At 37.9% G+C, this 17,636-nt stretch overlaps 1 protein-coding gene and 1 non-coding gene across 2 annotated transcripts; one reads left to right on the top strand and one right to left on the bottom strand.

Annotated features, from left to right (window-relative positions):
- Positions 1-13,275: 13,275 nt before the first annotated feature.
- LOC113870525 lies at positions 13,276-13,382 on the bottom strand. The gene has a single exon (XR_003505548.1). It is a non-coding gene; the product is annotated as a small nucleolar RNA R71 (small nucleolar RNA).
- Positions 13,383-16,217: 2,835 nt separating this feature from the next.
- LOC113869313 lies at positions 16,218-16,769 on the top strand. The gene has a single exon (XM_027505578.1). The coding sequence runs from the start codon at positions 16,218-16,220 to the stop codon at positions 16,767-16,769; it is 552 nt and encodes a 183-aa protein (XP_027361379.1).
- The last annotated feature ends 867 nt before the right edge of the window (positions 16,770-17,636 follow it).

Below are 17,636 nucleotides of genomic sequence, written 5' to 3'. Positions count from 1 at the left end.
TCTTTGTATGATACTTGTGCTGAAAATTCTGATTATTTGAATGAAAGTTCTAAAAGTTTTAGTGTTGATGAAGTTGATAATTCCATAGGGGTGGAATGTGAAGTATTGGATTTAGCAAATACAGTTGAATCTAACCCCTTTGATTTGAATGTTGCAGAAATTTTGTCAAATGAAAATGCTAAATCACTTCCCTCTATAGAGCAACCTCCCACATTGGAGTTAAAGCCTCTACCGGAGCATTTGAAATATGTCTATTTGGAACCAAATAAGAAGTTCGCAGTTATCATCTCCACCAAGCTTGATAGTGATCAAGAGGAGAAGTTGCTAGAAGTGATCAAAAAGCACAAAAGAGCCATTGGGTGGACACTTGCTGATATACCAGGAATTAGTCCCTCCATGTGCATGCATAGAATTTTGTTGGAAGAAGATGCTAAACCGGTGAGACAACCGCAAAGGAGGGTGAATCCCATCATCCTAGATGTGGTGAAGAAGGAGGTCACCAAGTTGCTTCAAGCTAGGATCATATACCCAATCTCTGATAGCACTTGGGTTAGCCCTATGCAAGTGGTCCCAAAGAAATCTGGACTTACAGTGGTCAGGAATGAGAAGAATGAAATGATACCTACCAGAGTCCAGAACAGCTGGAGAGTCTGCATAGACTACAGGCGGCTGAACCAGGCCACAAGGAAGGACCACTTTCCACTACCTTTCATTGATCAAATGCTTGAAAGATTGGCAGGTAAATCCCACTATTGCTTTCTAGATGGTTACTCTGGTTATTTTCAAATTTGTATTGCCCTCAAGACTAGGAGAAAACCACATTTACATGTCCCTTTGGCACCTTCGCTTATCGAAGAATGCCTTTTGGCCTATGTAATGCTCCTGGCACATTCCAGAGATGCATGTTGAATATTTTTTCTGATTTAGTGGAGCACTGCATAGAGGTCTTCATGGATGATTTCACAGTTTATGGCACATCCTTTCATGCATGTTTAGTCAATTTAGAAAAAGTCTTGAAGAGGTGTATTGAAACTAACCTTGTACTTAACTTTGAGAAATGCCATTTCATGGTAGAGCAGGGTGTAGTTCTAGGACACATAATCTCTGAAAAAGGAATTGAGGTTGATCCTGCAAAATTGGATATTATTTCACAACTTCCTTACCCCTCATGTGTGAGGGAGGTTCGTTCTTTTTTGGGCCATGCAGGATTTTACAGGAGGTTCATTCAGAATTTCTCCAAGATTGCAATTCCTCTTTTGAAGCTGATGCAAAAAGATGTTGAATTCGACTTTGATGAGGACTGCAAGGAGGCTTTCAACTTCCTTAAAAAAGCCTTAACCACCACACCAATTATCCAACCTCCAGATTGGTCAATACCCTTTGAGCTGATGTGTGATGCCTCCAATTATGCAGTGGGAGCTGTCCTTGCACAGCGGGTTGGTAAGGTCCCTCATGTCCTTTATTATGCTTCTAGGACCTTAGACACTGCACAATCCAATTACACCACAACCGAAAAGGAATTGTTGGCCATCGTGTTTGCATTAGATAAATTTAGATCATATCTGTTAGGATCAAAAGTTGTGGTGTTCACTGATCATTCTGCTTTGAAGTTTTTGCTAAAAAAGACAGATTCTAAACCCAGGCTGATAAGGTGGATGCTCTTACTTCAAGAATTTGACTTAGAGATTAAAGATAAAAGTGGAGCACAAAACTTGGTAGCAACCATTTAAGCATAATAGAGGGAGTCCCTGAACTCATTCCCCTCAAGGATGATTTTCCTGATGAACAACTCTTAGAGTTGTGCACATCACATGTACCTTGGTATGCTGATTTGGTTAATTTTTTGGTTTCAGGAATTTTCCCTATAAATGCATCAAAAATTCAAAGGGACAAAATTATGAGCGATGCCAAACATTATGTGTGGGATGACCCTTACTTATGGAAGTTCTGTAATGATCAAGTGATCAGAAGATGCGTCCCTGATGAAGAGATCCCATCCATATTGCAGTTTTGCCACAATTCGGTTGTGGGAGGACACCTTGGACCTCAAAGAACAGCAAGAAAGGTGTTGGACTCAGGATTATACTGGCCTTCCATTTTCAAGGACTCTTAGCGAACATATTCTGTCTGTGAAAGCTGCCTGAGGCCAGGAGGAATGATCACCAAGAGGCAGGAAATGCCTCAGCAACCTATCCTATATTGTGACATCTTTGATGGCTGGGGTATTGACTTTATGGGTCCCTTTCCCTCTTCTTTTGGTTTCTTGTACATTTTACTTGCTGTTGACTATGTTTCAAAATGGGTAGAAGCTAAAGCTACCAAGACTAATGATGCTAGAGTTGTTGCAGAATTTGTTCGCTCTAACCTATTTTGCAGGTTTGGCATCCCACGTGCCATCATTAGTGCCCAAGGGAGTCATTTTTGCAATAAGACAATGGAGGTCCTGTTGAGAAAATATGGAGTTCTGCACAAAGTTTCCACAGCCTACCACCCGCAAACGAATGGCCAAGCAGAACTTTCCAACAAAGAAATAAAGAAAATACTTGAAAGAGTCGTGCAACCACACAGAAAAGATTGGACCCACAGGCTAGATGATGCCTTGTGGGCACACAGGACTGCATTCAAAGCACCTTTGGGCATGTCTCCTTACAGAATAATCTTTGGCAAGGCTTGCCATTTACCAGTGGAGATAGAGCACAAGGCATACTGGGCAGTAAAGGCTTGTAATCTGCACTATGACTCAGCTGGAGAGCAAAGAAAGCTTCAATTGCAAGAGTTGGAAGAGTTACGTCTAAAGGCATATGAAAATTCCAGAATTTATAAGGAGAAAACCAAGAGGTACCATGACAAGTTAATTGCCAGGAAAGAATTTTGTGTTGGTCAAAAGGTGCTCTTGTTCAACTCCTGCCTCAAATTCATGCCTGGAAAGCTTCGCTCAAGGTGGATTGGTCCGTTTATAGTCACACAAGTGTTTCCTAATGGTGCAGTGGAAATCAAAAGTGAATCCACTACCAAATGTTTCACAGTGAATGGACATCGCCTGAAGCATTTTTTAGAGAACTCAGTTCTTGTGGAGGAGATTGAAGAGATGGATGTGTATTCCCCCATCATTCTCTCCAACCAAGACCCTTGCCATGAGTAAATCACTTCGCACGTCAAGCTAATGACGTTAAAGAAGCGCTCTGTGAGAGGCAACTCACAAGTGAATAAGCAATTTTGTCTTTTCATTATTTCTCTTTTGCATTCTTTCAATTACATTTTTGTCTTCATTTGAGGTGTAATGAGCTAAGCAATTTCTAATATGCTTCAATTTTGTGTAAATAATTCTTTGTGGATGCACAATTTTGTAGGAATTCTAGCAGCACCACCACTTTGGGCACTCATTCTTGCTAGGTGCAATTCATCCTTCATGAAAGTGGCCACTCTCATAGGCTATAGTGACTACTTTGGCTCAAGGTAAGCAACTCCTTCTCTGTAGTTCCCACTTTTAAGAGTGGGAGTAACCACTTTGGCGCCCAGGAGTTTGGTCATTTTGCGCGTGGACACTTTAGAGACCAATAGTGGCCACGCGCAAATCTCCTTGCATTGTAGCTTCTCTGTAGTTCCCACTTTGAAGCTCCATAGTGGCTACGCGCACTTGTCCAACAAGATGACCCTCTGGAGTTCCTACTTTAGCAACCGAAAGTAGCCACGCGCAAATGACATGCCACACACCTTCACTGTAGTTCCCACTTTGAAGCTCCATAGTGGCTACATGCAAATTGGAACCAAATTTTAGCCTTTTTAGGTGCTCCCACGTTTCTTGTTTGGAGTAGGCACGTACACCATTTACACTATTTCCCTTGGGCCCAACCCATAGTAGGCACTAATTCCCTTGAAAGTGAACACGCTCACTATTTCACACACTCCTCCCACTTCACGACGTATTCACATCGCCCAACGCCCAGTACGCACCATTTTCACATCACCCACTCACACCCACTCACTCCTAGGGCCAAAATGCACCTTCCCTCACCACATCCAAGGCTTCAAACAAGGTAATTCTCTCAATTTCTCTCCATTTATGGTTAGGGTTCATAGATTCCCCAATTTGGGGCTTTTCAATTTTACTTGTTTTTTCTTGAAATTGAGGTGTAATTCTTGTGCAATTGAGCATTCTTACTTGAATTAGAGAGGGTGAGGTCCCTGAATTCCACCCAAAGGGGCGTATTACTCCCATTCAATTGGGCGTTCCCACTTTTGGCCCCAATAGTGGCCACGCCCACTTCCTCTTTGCCATGACTCTCATTTGTTGTTTTTGTTATGCTCCCCTCCCTCATTTTTATGCTCTAAACATGCCAATAATGCTATTAAACTTCTTGTTCATGTGTGTTAATGCTTAAATTTGGTTCGTGCCTATTTCCATTTAGTTTTGACCCCTCCATTTTGCTGTTTTGCTTTTCAATTCCATGCCATTTAACTTTTGCTGCACTTGATTCTCATGCATATTACAAAATTAACCATAATTGTTGCTCTTTCTGGGTGTTGAACATGCTTTTCGTGACTTTAATTTCACTAATTGCTGCATTTATGATCCTTGAGCTTCAAAGCCTTAAAAGTCATATTCTACTATCCATTGGATTGCTATACATAGTGAATGTATGTCACACTATTCTTTATGCTTAATTGTTCGTGTCTATACCATTTGAGCTCTATGTTTGTAGGCTATGATTGAAATTGATTGCCCTCTGGGTCATATATAGCACTATACACCCTTTTGCACACAAATTACTTAGGATGATATCAAATTATTTTGCAGCCCCTGCACCATTCATTCACATATTCTCTCTTCTCTGCAGATAATGTCGAGCAATCCTAGAAGGAACACACCTAGAACCAAGAGGAGTAGGACAGCTAAAGCCTCTTTATCTCAACCCCCTCCTACTCATGACCCAAGGTTTAGGTCCCCAGAGCATGAACAATATTTCAAAGAGAACATCTACGGCGCCAGATCGTCCAGGACAGGAATTTTGAAATCCAGCAGGGGACATTTCCACAGTTTTAGGAGGAGATAGATAGATGTGGCTGGGGACTTTTCACTTCTTGTGCAGGCAATGGGTGGAAGGACATCACCCAGGAATTCTATGCTAATGCCCTGTGCCTGGAAGATGACATTTACCCCCCCAGGCACACCATGGTCAGGGGTAAGCAAGTTAGTTTCACTCCAGCCACCATCCAGAGGGTTTTAAACATCCCTCCTCTGCAGAAGCAACCTGGCCAACTGGATTTCACTGCATTCTGCAAACAAAAGGAAAAGGATTACCAGCCTATACTTCAAGCAATCTTCATTGAAGGAGAAAATTAGGAATTTGATTGAAAATGCAGCCCAAGAATCTGACCACTAAACACCTTCTCCCTCCTGCCAAGGTGTGGAGTATCTTCATTGTCAGCTCATTCATGTCAGTCATCCACACCTCCACCATTGCAGTAAAAAGGGCAGAACTCATCTATGCTATTCTCACTGGCATGCCTATCCATGTCAGGGAGGTCATCAGCAGCGCCATTATGGAAGTCCTTAAAAGGAGTAGAGATTCTTTAGCTTTTCCTTCTCTAATCACTATGTTATGTCAAGATGCAGGTGTTGATTTTGGAGACTACCAGCAGAGAATTAAAGCACTTCCTCCCATTTCCACTGCCTTGGTGAAGGACCTATTTAAGCCAAAGAAGTCTTCAGACCCAGGTCTCACCTTGCCAGCCGAATACAAGAAGGAGACCCCTGCAACACTCAAGGAGCAGCTGCAGCAAATAGCACAAAGGCAGACTGCCATCCACTCTGGTCAAACCAGCATGCTCTTCCTCATGGAGACCATGATGCTGAACATTGGCAAGAAGATGGGGATGACTTCAGACCAGATATATCAGGCCCACCGTTTCCCTGCCCCTTTCCTCCGAGCTGCTGTTCAGAATGACTTGCCCCCATTCAATCCCAATGCTCCCAGAGATGTCCGCAACTCTAGTTCCTCAGAAGAAGCAGAAGAAGTAGACGAAGATGAAGGTGCCACCTCATCCACCTCTGATGAAGATGCCATTTAGTCCACTTTTCATGTTTTCTTTTATTTCTCTGCTTGTACTTATTTTCTTTTATTTTCCCAAGTAATTAGGAACCACTTGTCCTTTTATTGTCTTTCCGTTCCTGCTTTTATGTTACTTTCCTTCAAACAGTTATGTTACCTCCCTTTCGTTCTTTTTCTGAACTCTTGTTATCATTATGTAGAGATGCCCTCAGTTCCATCAAGAGGAGCATCATTTTACCCTGAACTTTGAATACATCATCTATAAAAGGGGGGTGAACTCTTTGTCTCTATTTTGCATTTATTTGTAGCTTACTTTTCCTACACTGTACTAGATAAAAGACAAAAATATTTTCCTTATTTCATTTCTTCTCTTTTCCTTTTAATCTAGTTCTCTTTCATATTGAATTTCCCATCTAACTCCTACTCATTCTCATTTTTGTACATATTTACTGTCCCTACCATTTTGAACATATTTTCTTGTCGGGTGAATTGTACTCTCATTTTGCAAGTTATTATCACTTTTACCATGGTAGTGAATTGGGCCTTTCTTCTTCTTTTCTGTGTGCATATTACATGTATTTTTGCATTCATCTTCTAGAACTTGCCCTGTTTCTTAATTCAATATGCATTGTGCAATTTTCCATCTAGATGATTGAGGCCTTCTTTGCACATACCCTTCCCCCCACCCTTGCACTTCACTTCCCTGTTCCCCACTTCTTGCTTTTGCTAAACTTAGTCAACAAATATATTTCCCTTTCCTTAATAGAGGTATTTCTTTTGAGTTGCCTTAAGATTAAGTACAAGAAACTAAGTTTGGGGTGTTGATTATGCTTGTAGTTGCTTGAGGACAAGCAATGTCTTAAGTTTGGGGTGGTGGTGGACAACATACATGTTCATAATACATGTCAAAAAAAATAAAAAATAAAAAATAAAAAAATGATTGTCAAAGTCCATGATATCACAAAAATATGAATGAATGAAAAAGGAGAAAAGAAAGAAAGAAAAATATAGCAAGGCATCTGAGTTGAAAAAGGATCTCCATATAAGGCAAATAAAAAAATTAATGTGGTGAAAGAATGCTTTAACCTCTTAAGCTACATCATTTAAGGCATTCCACTATAGTTGTTGCACTAAATCACTCAAAAGAACTCCCTCCTCTTGAGTACCCACTTGATCTTGTCACCCTCCTTGGTTAAAATTTGAGCCTATCCTAACCCCATTTGTGACCAACAAAGCCCTCATGATAGGTGGTTCGTTGTATCTAGGCAAAGGAGATTGAGAATATGGGCAAGCCTATGGTAGGGTGAGGCTAAATGCATGGATTAAGGGAAAACACTTAGCCTGAAATGTTGTTGAGTGATGAGTGAAACACCACCTTGTGAGATGGATAGTTTCTTTGCATTATGCGAGTCACATGAAACCTTGCTTGATTCTTTTGTTTCAATTTAGTGGGACTTTGCATGGAATATTTGACATGAATATGATTCCTCTGTTGAATGAGTCTATGGTTGTGAAGATGTTGGAATGAAAATCTCTAAAAATTTTTTGGATAAATCCAACCCTCTTCATTTGCTTTGCTTGAATTTTGATTTGCTTGAGGACAAGCAAAAGTTTAAGTTTGGGGTTGTGATGAATTCACTTTTTATTATATTTTTACTTGCCTTTTTGGTGCTCCTTAATAGAAAAAATGGACTTAGATAGTGCAAATAATATAGAAATCACATTTTGAGTAAATATCATAGGTTTATTAATTTTTGGTTAATTTGCATTTAATTACATAGATATAGATTGCAATTTTAATTATCTTAATAATTTTGCAGAGTCCCCAAGTTAATTTTGAGAAATCTTGGCCCTTGGATGAAAGTTACCCCCAAAGTAGCCACTTTTAGGAGCAAAAGTGGCAACTACAGCAAGTCTGGGCATTAAAGGTTCCAAAGTAGCTACTATCAAGCCCAAAAGTGGCAACTCCAGAAGCTCCAGGGACGCCAATTTTGAAGCATTTCTGCGCGTGTACACTATTGGCTCTCATAGTAGCCACGCGCACCAAAGTAGCCACTTTCAGCACAAATAGTGGCAACTCTAGAGAAGTGGCAACCCTTCCATCCTACGTGTGGACACTTTCAAGGCCCAAAGTGGACACTTTCAAAGGCAAAAGTGGACACTTTGGTGACATGTCATCCACTATAAATAGATTTTAGGAATTAGGGTACAGGACTTTTGACACTTTACACAATTTTCCTTTGCCAAATTGGGATAATTTCTTACGACATTGGAGTCTTGGGTGACAGCCAAGGGTCCTCTATAGGTTTTAATTTCCAATTTCCCTTTTGATTTTTGTTGAATTTACATTAATGCTGTTTATGTTCTTGCATTTCTTTCTCTCATTTGTGAAGCTCATCCATATGGAGGGCTAAACTTTCTTGTAATTCCTAGTCAATGTACATGAATCTTGAATTCTTGGGATTAATTGCAATACAAATCTTTCTTTCCTTGAATTTATTAACCCCAATCTCTGAATGAAATGGAATTTGCATGAAGGGAACATTGCTTAATGAACCCTAATTTACCTAACAAAATTCTAATCCAAAATTGCTTAATTTTGATTAATCCTTGAGGTTGCTTAATCTTAGGGATAGAGATTGGAGCCCATTAAGATGCTTAATTTTAATTGGGATGTTAAAGTTAGTCTTCGCTTGTTAGATTAACTTAATTCAAGGGAAAGAAAGGGGATTATTAAATCATTTGGAAGAATAATGATGGAACTCATTGCTTGACTAGGGATTACTCATTTTAATTGATTGAATTTCATTAATTTACATTTCGTTCTTGATTAAAATCCGGAAATTGACAAACCTCCCCCCAATTTACTTGCTTTAAAATACATGTTTACACTTGTTCGATGTATGTTCCCAACTAAAAATTCCTTGGAGACGACCTAGGATAACACCCTAGTACTGCATTCATTTCTTTGCATATTTGATGAGGATTAACGACAATCTTTTGCATGACGAATAGCTAAAATTCTTTTCATCACCTGTTCAATGCGTTTGTGATTGGTTCAAGTTTGTTTTCTGACCATACATATTTGCGATTGCATAGAAAGGATGATTCGATTGAATTGTGCCTCTTATTCTTAATCGCATATCATGCAATTGATTAATTGATTGTTGTGCAGAAGAGATTTAAATGAATTCAGTTTGATCAATTACGTTTGTGTTTTGTGTGTTCTGGAACTTTATTGTGTCTGATCATTCTTGGTTTGGTTTACTTGCAATTTGATTACTTGCATTTTAATTCCTTGCGATTTAATTTTTTTTCTACATTTGAATTCTCTGCATTTTACTTCTCTGCATTTTAATTCTCTGCAATTAATCACAAAACCCCCAAACATACAACCTTTTATGCATAATTGATATTGAAACAATGTGCATTTGTATCCTTATGAGAGATGACCAAGGTTACTCCCTGAACTGCATGTTTTTATGAGGAATCTAGTTACTTTTGATACTAGTGCGACATGGATATCAGTGATGTAGTAAAAACTGTGTAGTTTTGAGTATTATGAACTAAATGTAATATTATGTTGTTCTGTCGGATACTTGTCAGAAGGAATTATGTTTATTTTGAATTGAAAAGTGAATTTTATACTTATATTCTCCGTTATTTATTTATCTCAAATAAGTAAGTGGTGTAGAAATAATGTTCTCGGTTCCTTACAAAAAGGGGTCATGACAATTACACACTCTTCTCCTTCGTAGTTTTTATGTGTATATACACACACATTCATATCTAGTATTTAGGCTTCACTTGAACACAAAATCTTGAGTTGTAAGTGATGAAGATGTTATTGGTGTGAGGGCAATCTATTACATTGGTGTAACTTGAAGATGATGCGTTGGGTTCTGAATAACAACAACTAGTTTTGATCATGTTGCAGTTTATAATGGGTTAGGACAACGACAAATATTTTAGCATGACTTTTCTATCATTTGGCGAGTGCAAAAATTCAATCGCTCTTCCCTTCCCTTCCCCTTATTACAAAGCCACCAACCATCTTGCAAATGCAACTCCATATGAACCTTCTCTATCATCTCCTCCACTAGATCCTTTTCAATAGAACCTGCATCACTCTTGTTCTCTTTATATCTCTCAGGGACTAAAATGTTCGTCAGTGACAATCTCAGGGACTGAAATGCCTGTCAGTGGCAATCTTAAGGACTAAAATGTCTGTCGATGACAATCTTAGGGACTAAAATGCTCAATGAGTTATAATTTCAAAGACTAAAATGAAACAAAAACATATAATATATCACATACGAGGTCGTTTTTGCCATATAATTAATGACACATGTCACTTAATGTGACACGTCAACATCATTTTGCTATGTAAGTAATGACACATGTCACGTAACATGACATGTTGATAAATCCATATTTTACCATGTTTTTAGCATAGTTTTTGGTTAACAATTAGGAAAATAGTTCTAAAAATAACTTGAAAAGATCACAAAAATAAAATAATTAGTATAGATTATTGTTTTGTTGAAATATTAAAAATTGTTTAGATTTTTGTAGGAGTTCATGCAAAAGATGGAAAGTTGTTGAAAGTGCTTAAAGGAAGGATTAAAAGCTGAAATTAAAGAAGAAAAGTCAAAGAATCAAGCTTGAAGAAATCCTAAGAGCTGGGCGTTAAAACTCCAAGTGATTGGCGTTTGAACGTGGAAAGAACAAAATACAACACTGGGTCTGCGTGGCTACTCTGAGTGATGTGCGTTAACACTCCAGCAACTGAAACTGGATAATTGTCATTAAGTTAAAACGCACATCACTTGGAGCCTTGGCGCGCAACAGAGAGTGGCAACTCATAACAAATGGCGTAGCAATGCAGAGCTGAGCATATGGAAGAAGCGTTCATTGAAGTGTTATGTGTTCAAACGCACATCATCTGAAGCTTTGGCGCACAAGAGCGCGTTGCAACGCAAATCACTTGGAGCCTTGGCGCGCAACAGAGAGTGGCAACTCATAACAAATGGCGTAGCAATGCAGAGCTGAGCATATGGAAGAAGCGTTCATTGAAGTGTTGTGCGTTCAAACGCACATCATTTGAAGCTTTGGCGCACAAGAGCGCGTTGCAACGCAAATCACTTGTAGCCAAGGCGCGCAACCACGCGCCTTCACTCCAGCCATTTCGCGTTTTGGCGCAAAACTCTGCAGTTTTTATAACTTCTTATTCTCGCCAATTCTGGACGTTTGGAGCTTTTGTATCACTTTTAGAAGATTCCAGAACACCTGGGCATAACTAACTTTCAGAATTTCAAGGGTTAAGTCAAAGAATTAGAGGAACTCTATAAATAGGAATTAGAAACTTAGAAAAGTAGCTTTTTGTCATTTTTAGTTTTGGTATTCAGTTGTAACCGTTTTAACTTCCAAAGGAAGTTAGAGGGAGAAGAGGGAAGTGACTTTTGTTCTTCTTTGCTAGAGGAATTTGGGGGAAGACAAAGTTATGAAGATGACTCTCTGCTTTTCATCTTATTTTCTTCTTTCTTCTCTTCATTTCATTGTAATGTGTTTCTAACACTTTTTGTTAGGGATTTATGGATCTAGAATTGATATATTGATTTTTTTCTGACTCTGAACTTTGAGTATTTGATTTGATTGAGGGATTAATTATGTGTTTACTTGATCTTTGAATGGAAGTTCAATTGATTAATCAAAAAGTAACCTTCACTAATGGAAATTGGGTTTGTTACTTGGATCTGAATTAATTTCCAAAACTATTTATTTTCTTAGGAATAAGTGGTCTTAGTTTTGCAATCTTTTGGTTCTAATTCGTAATACAATATTGACCTAAATTTGGCCTAAGGAATTAGGGAGATTTGGTTGAATATTAGGACCAATGAATTGAGAAATTAATCTTTAGTTATTGTAAAGAGAAACGGATTGTCAATCAATCAATTGCTTGAATGTTCAGAGGCAGAACTGAATTGATATTGATATTCTAGTGAAATAAATTCCTAACTTTTGTCCATTCATAATTCATTCTAATAGTACAAATTAACAGTCTATTTTTAACAATTTCTCATTTCTTTAATTCTAAAAAATTTACTTTATTTCATATTGAAATCTGTTCAATGAATTGTTTGGTGCAAATGGTTATTATCTTGTGAATTGGTGATTAAAAATAAGATCCTAGAGGACGATACTTGGGACTCAATCTGATTTCCACATTTTATAACTTGCTACAACTACTTGGTACACTTGCTAGTATTGAATTACACCATTTAAGTACTATGATATAGAATGAGTGTATCAAGTTTTTGGCGCCGTTGCCAAGGATCTCAGTTTTTAACATCATTAGTAACTAGAGGATAACTAGATTGTACCATTTATTTTCTGTTTTTAATTCAGTTCTGTTTAATAGTTCAATTTCGTATTAAGTTTTGGTAGTGATTTTACATATATTAGTTGTTGTAATTTTAATTTTTGAATTCTACATTGCTGTTCTGTTTTTAAATAAACAGAGGTTATCTCTTTTAGCTTTTAAACAATATTTTGATTGTAGGTTCTCTGCACTTCATTGCTCTGTGTTCTAATCAAAGCTCAAGTATGTAATGTTTGTGTTTAGTTTTCCTTGTGTTATATGCGTGGAAAGAATAAAGACAAATCTGTTCTTGTATTTGATTCGGACATAGACAAAACTTTGAGAAGGATAAGGAATGATTTAAGAGCAGAGAACTCGGCTAAAAAGAACCAGAATTCGCAGTTTACACCTTCTTCACCAAACTCAGCAGAAAAACAAGTCAATTCTCCAACTTTATTTATAAATTTAGAAGCAAAGATGGCTGAACCAGATAGACAAAGGACTTTAGGAGACTATGGAGTACCTAATATGCATGGATACAACTCTTCAATTGTCAGACCAACCATTCAAGCCAACCATTTTGAGATTAAACCTGCCTTACTTCACTTAGTTCAACAAGATCAATTTTCTGGTTTAATTTCAGATGATCCTAACTTGCATATTTCTAATTTTCTGCAGTTATGTGATACTATAAGGATCAATGGAGTTAGTGAAGATGCAATCAGATTAAGATTGTTTCCATTTTCCTTGAGGGACAAGGAAAAATGTTGGCTCCAAGCCTAACCACAAGGGAGCATAACTACTTGGACAAATCTAGTCAATAAAATTTTCTCTAAATATTTTCCACCTTCTAAGGCTGCAAAGCTAAGAGGAGAGATCACATCCTTCATGCAGCAAGAGGGAAAAACCTTATATGAGGCATGGGAGCGATACAAGGAACTCTTGAGAAGATGTCCACATCATTGCATACCAGAATGGATGCAACTTGAAACTTTTTATAATGGGATGAATCCAGCAACTAGAACCATGATAGATGTAGCTGTAGGAGGTTCTTTGAACACCAAATCACTAGAAGAAGCTCAAGGAATTATAGATATGATGGCTTCTTCCATGCATCAAAGCTGTAGTTTGAGACAATCAATAAGGAGTAATGGCTATGAGGTAAAACTTCTTGAGACTTTTTTGACTCAAAATCAGCTGCAAAATTGATGAATCCATATTTTTACTGATATTTTAGCATAATTCTAGCTCATTTAATAAGGAAAATATATGAAGAAAGCAGAAAAACTCAGAAAAAGAGAATGATTGAAAGTTTTATTTTAATTTGTAGTTATTTTCGCATTTGTAGAATTTATGCTTAGTTCTTAAGGAATTTATCTTGTTTTGAAGGAATAAGCTGAGCAAAAGTCATGGAAATGGAGAATCAATGGGAAGGAAGAGGAAGAATGGCAATGTTGGACTCCAAAATACAAGAATTTTGGGTTGCAGCCTAGGCGTGATCACTATTGTTAGTGAAAGTGATCATTCCAGAGCCTAAAGGAGAAGAAGAGCCTTGCGTAATCACTTTTATTTACAAGAGTGAGCGTTGCCAGTGTGCGTTATCACTTTCGCCAGCGAAAGTGAACGTTCCAGAGAAGACTCTATTCCTGAGGAGCTGCGCGTTGTCACTTTCGCCAGCGAAAGTGAGCATTCCAGAGGCACTTGTATCAGGACAGCTTGCGCGTGGTTACTATTACTCACGAAAGTGATCACGCGCAGCCCTTGACCTCCTGCGTTGCCACTATTCTAAATAAAAGTGAATGTTCCAGAGAAGCCTTCAACTCTGCAAGTTGCGCGTGGTTACTCTTGCTCTTGAAAGTGAACACGTGCACTACATAAAGCTTCTGCGTGGTTACTCTTGTGAAGAAAAGTGACAACGCGCAGAACTGGGTTTTCTATATATACATGATTGAAGCGCGAAAACAGGGATTCTGTTCATTTTTTCAGTTTTGTTAGTTAGTTCTGGTTAGAGGAAGTGAGAGAGAGGAGTGGGGATTCAGATCTTGGAGCTTCACGAAGAGGAATTGGAGTGGAGCAAGCTTCCATGGCGTTTCTGAGTTTCTTCTTTTCTTCTTCTCTTTCTTTTTCTTCTTCTGCTGCCATGGCTGTGTAATTCGTTCATAGTTAGGGATTGTAGATCTGAAATGAACATGTTGAATTGATTTGGATCTGGATTTCAAGCTTTGGAATAGATTGAGTGATTGATTCTAAACTTCACGTGTGAATTGAATGGAAATTTGATTAACTAAATCCAGAGGAACCTTTGTCAATGGAAATTGAATTTGTTCTTCAGATCTGAACCAATCACCGAGATTTTAGTTTTCTTAGGAATAAGAAACTTTAATCTTTCAATCTTTTGGTTTCTTACACTTAAAGCAACATTGAATTGAATTAGATCTAAGGAATTAGAATGGTTTAATTGAATGTTAGGTTCACTGAGTTAAGGAATTAACCTCTGAATAGTATAAAGTGAAACTGATTGTCATTCTTTCCAATTGCTTGTTAATTCAGAACTTTATTGATTAAACATTGGAGTTTTGGTGAAGCAATTCCCTAGCTATGGTTTCTCCCTCTGTTATCACATAACTGTGTGTTCATTGTCTTGTTTTCTGCAAGTTCATTGTCTTGTTTTCTGCAAGTTCATTTTACTTTTAATTGTTCCAGTTTGCTGCTGTTATATGTTACAAATCTCATTCTAAAATTCGTATGGCTCAAATGGTTATAATTCTGTGAAGTGGTAATTGAAACCTAAATTCCCTGTGGAGACGATATTTGGATCTTAAATTTACTCATCACTTGCTGCAATCCTAGTGCACTTGCTAGTATAGATTGACAACAACAAAAATCAATTGTTTTCTGAGCAAATAGCTGCACTCACCCAACAAATCAGCAACTTACAAGCTGCACCAACCCAGAATACTCCACTTGTGTGTGATTTTTGTGGAGGAAATCATGTAAATGGAGCTCGTGATGGAAATAATTCTGAATCTCAAGAACAAGTCAATTATATGGGGAATTTTCAGAGACAACAATCTTCATTTCCTCCTGGTTTTCAATTCTCTAACAATAGAAACCAGCAGCAACATAGCTGGAATAACCAAAATTCTAATTGGAAAAATTCTAACTTTGCTGTTCCATTTTCAAATGCAGGACTAGCAGCTCAATAACCTTATTTCCAAGGGAATCCAGCCAACCAACTTCAAAAAAATCAGAGGTTTTCTAAACCACTGAATGAAAGGCTGAACGAAATGGAAGAAACCATGCTGCAATTCATGAAAGTAACACAAACAAGCTTCAAGAATCAAGAATCTTCTATTAAGAAGTTGGAAACAAAGATTGGACAGTTAGCTGAGCAATTGTCCAACAGAGAAGATGGGAGATTTCCTAGCAACACAGTTATAAATCCAAGAGAAAAATGCCAAGCTGTGATGACTAGGAGTGGAGCTATTGTGGGTAGTCCAAAACCAGCCGAGAAGAGAGAGAAAACCAAGGAAGAGGAGAAGATTAAATCTGAACTAGAGGAAGGGAACTTCACTCTATTAAAAAGAGAAAATTTAGAAATGGATACCTTCCCTAAAACTGTGAGAAGAACAAAGAGGCAAATTTTAGAAGATTCAAACAAGCCTCTAGATGAAGAGAAATACAAGCAACTGCCTTATCCACAAAGAGTCACTAATCCTAAGCAAGAAAGGCAGTATGAGAGATTTCTAGACATCTTTAAGAAGCTCCAAATTAATATACCATTTGCTGAAGCATTAGAACAAATGCCTTCATATGCAAAATTTATGAAGGAGTTGCTGTCCAAGAAGAGAAAGTTAGAAAATGACAAGACAGTCCCTTTGACTGAAGAATGTAGTGCTATTTTGCAGAGAAAGCTGCCTCAAAAATTAAAAGATCCAGGCTCATTCAGCATTCCATGCTCTATTGGAAGTTGCACAATAGGAAAAGCTTTGTGTGATCTTGGGGCAAGCATCAACCTTATGCCTCTTGCCATAATGAAAAGACTTGGAATAGAGGAAGTCAAGCCAACAAGCATCACTCTACAACTTGCGGACAAATCATTTACTTATCCATATGGTATTGTAGAGCATTTATTGGTAAAAATTGACAAGTTTATTTTCCGTGCAGATTTTGTCATTTTAGATATAGAGGTGGATGCCGATATTCCTTTAATATTGGGCAGACCTTTCTTAGCTACATGGAGAGCTTTGATTGATGTGCAGAAAGGGGAATTAATGCTTAGAGTGCAGGATGAAAAGGTTACCTTTAATGTTTTGAAGCACTCAAACATCCTAGTGATGATAGCACTAGTATGAGAGTTGATATTTTAGAATCTATTTCATTTCCTCAATTAATTGATAATGTTGATGAATTTTCTATGTTAAGGGAAATTATAGTTGCAGGAAATTCACAAGCTGTTGTAAAAAGAGAAGAAAAATTCATGGAATATGTGCAGCAACTTGAAACACTGCCTGTTATCCCTTCATCCAAAAATTCAGCAAGAGAGGAGCTAAAAAAAGAAGAGGAAGAAGAGAAAGTGGAGAAACTTGAGTTGAAGCAATTACCGTCTCACTTGAGATACACTTTTCTAGATCAAAGACATCAATATCCAGTGATTATAAGCAATAATCTAAAGGGAAATGAAGAAGAAAAGCTGCTGAGAATTTTAAGGAATCACAAATCTGCAATTGGATGGCACATCTCAGATTTGAAAGGTATTAACCCATCCTTTTGTAGAAATAGAATTTTGTTTGAGGACAACTACAAGCCAGTAGTACAGCCGCAAAGAAGATTGAATCCAGCCATGAAGGAAGTGGTTAGAAAAGAGGTAATGAAGCTATAAGATGCAGGGATAATCTACCCAATTTCGGATAGTCAATGGGTCAGCCCAGTTCAAGTTGTTCCTAAGAAAAGAGGAATAACTGTAGTGACAAATGAAAAGAATGAATTAATACCCATTAGAACTATCACGGGCTGGCGCATGTGCATTGATTATAGAAAGCTTAATGATGCAACAAGGAAGGATCATTTTCCATTACCATTTGCTGATCAAATGTTAGAAAGATTGGCTGGATATGCATTTTATTGCTTCCTTGATGGATATTCAGGCTATAATCAAATAGCGGTGGACCTTATGGATCAAGAGAAGACTGCCTTCACATGTCCATTTGGAGTATTTGCAT

The sequence above is a fragment of the Abrus precatorius genome, unplaced genomic scaffold (genome assembly GCF_003935025.1).
Source record: "Abrus precatorius isolate BTA unplaced genomic scaffold, Abrus_2018 Scaffold6, whole genome shotgun sequence".
In the NCBI taxonomy this organism is placed as follows: domain Eukaryota; kingdom Viridiplantae; phylum Streptophyta; class Magnoliopsida; order Fabales; family Fabaceae; genus Abrus; species Abrus precatorius.
Note: the sequence above shows the minus strand (reverse complement) of the source record. Positions and strands in the feature narration are given on the sequence as shown.

What these genes read in the sequence shown, in the direction of transcription:
- LOC113869313 (XM_027505578.1), top strand. Translation starts at nt 16,218, where the DNA reads ATGCCTTCATATGCAAAATTTATGAAGGAGTTGCTGTCCAAGAAGAGA.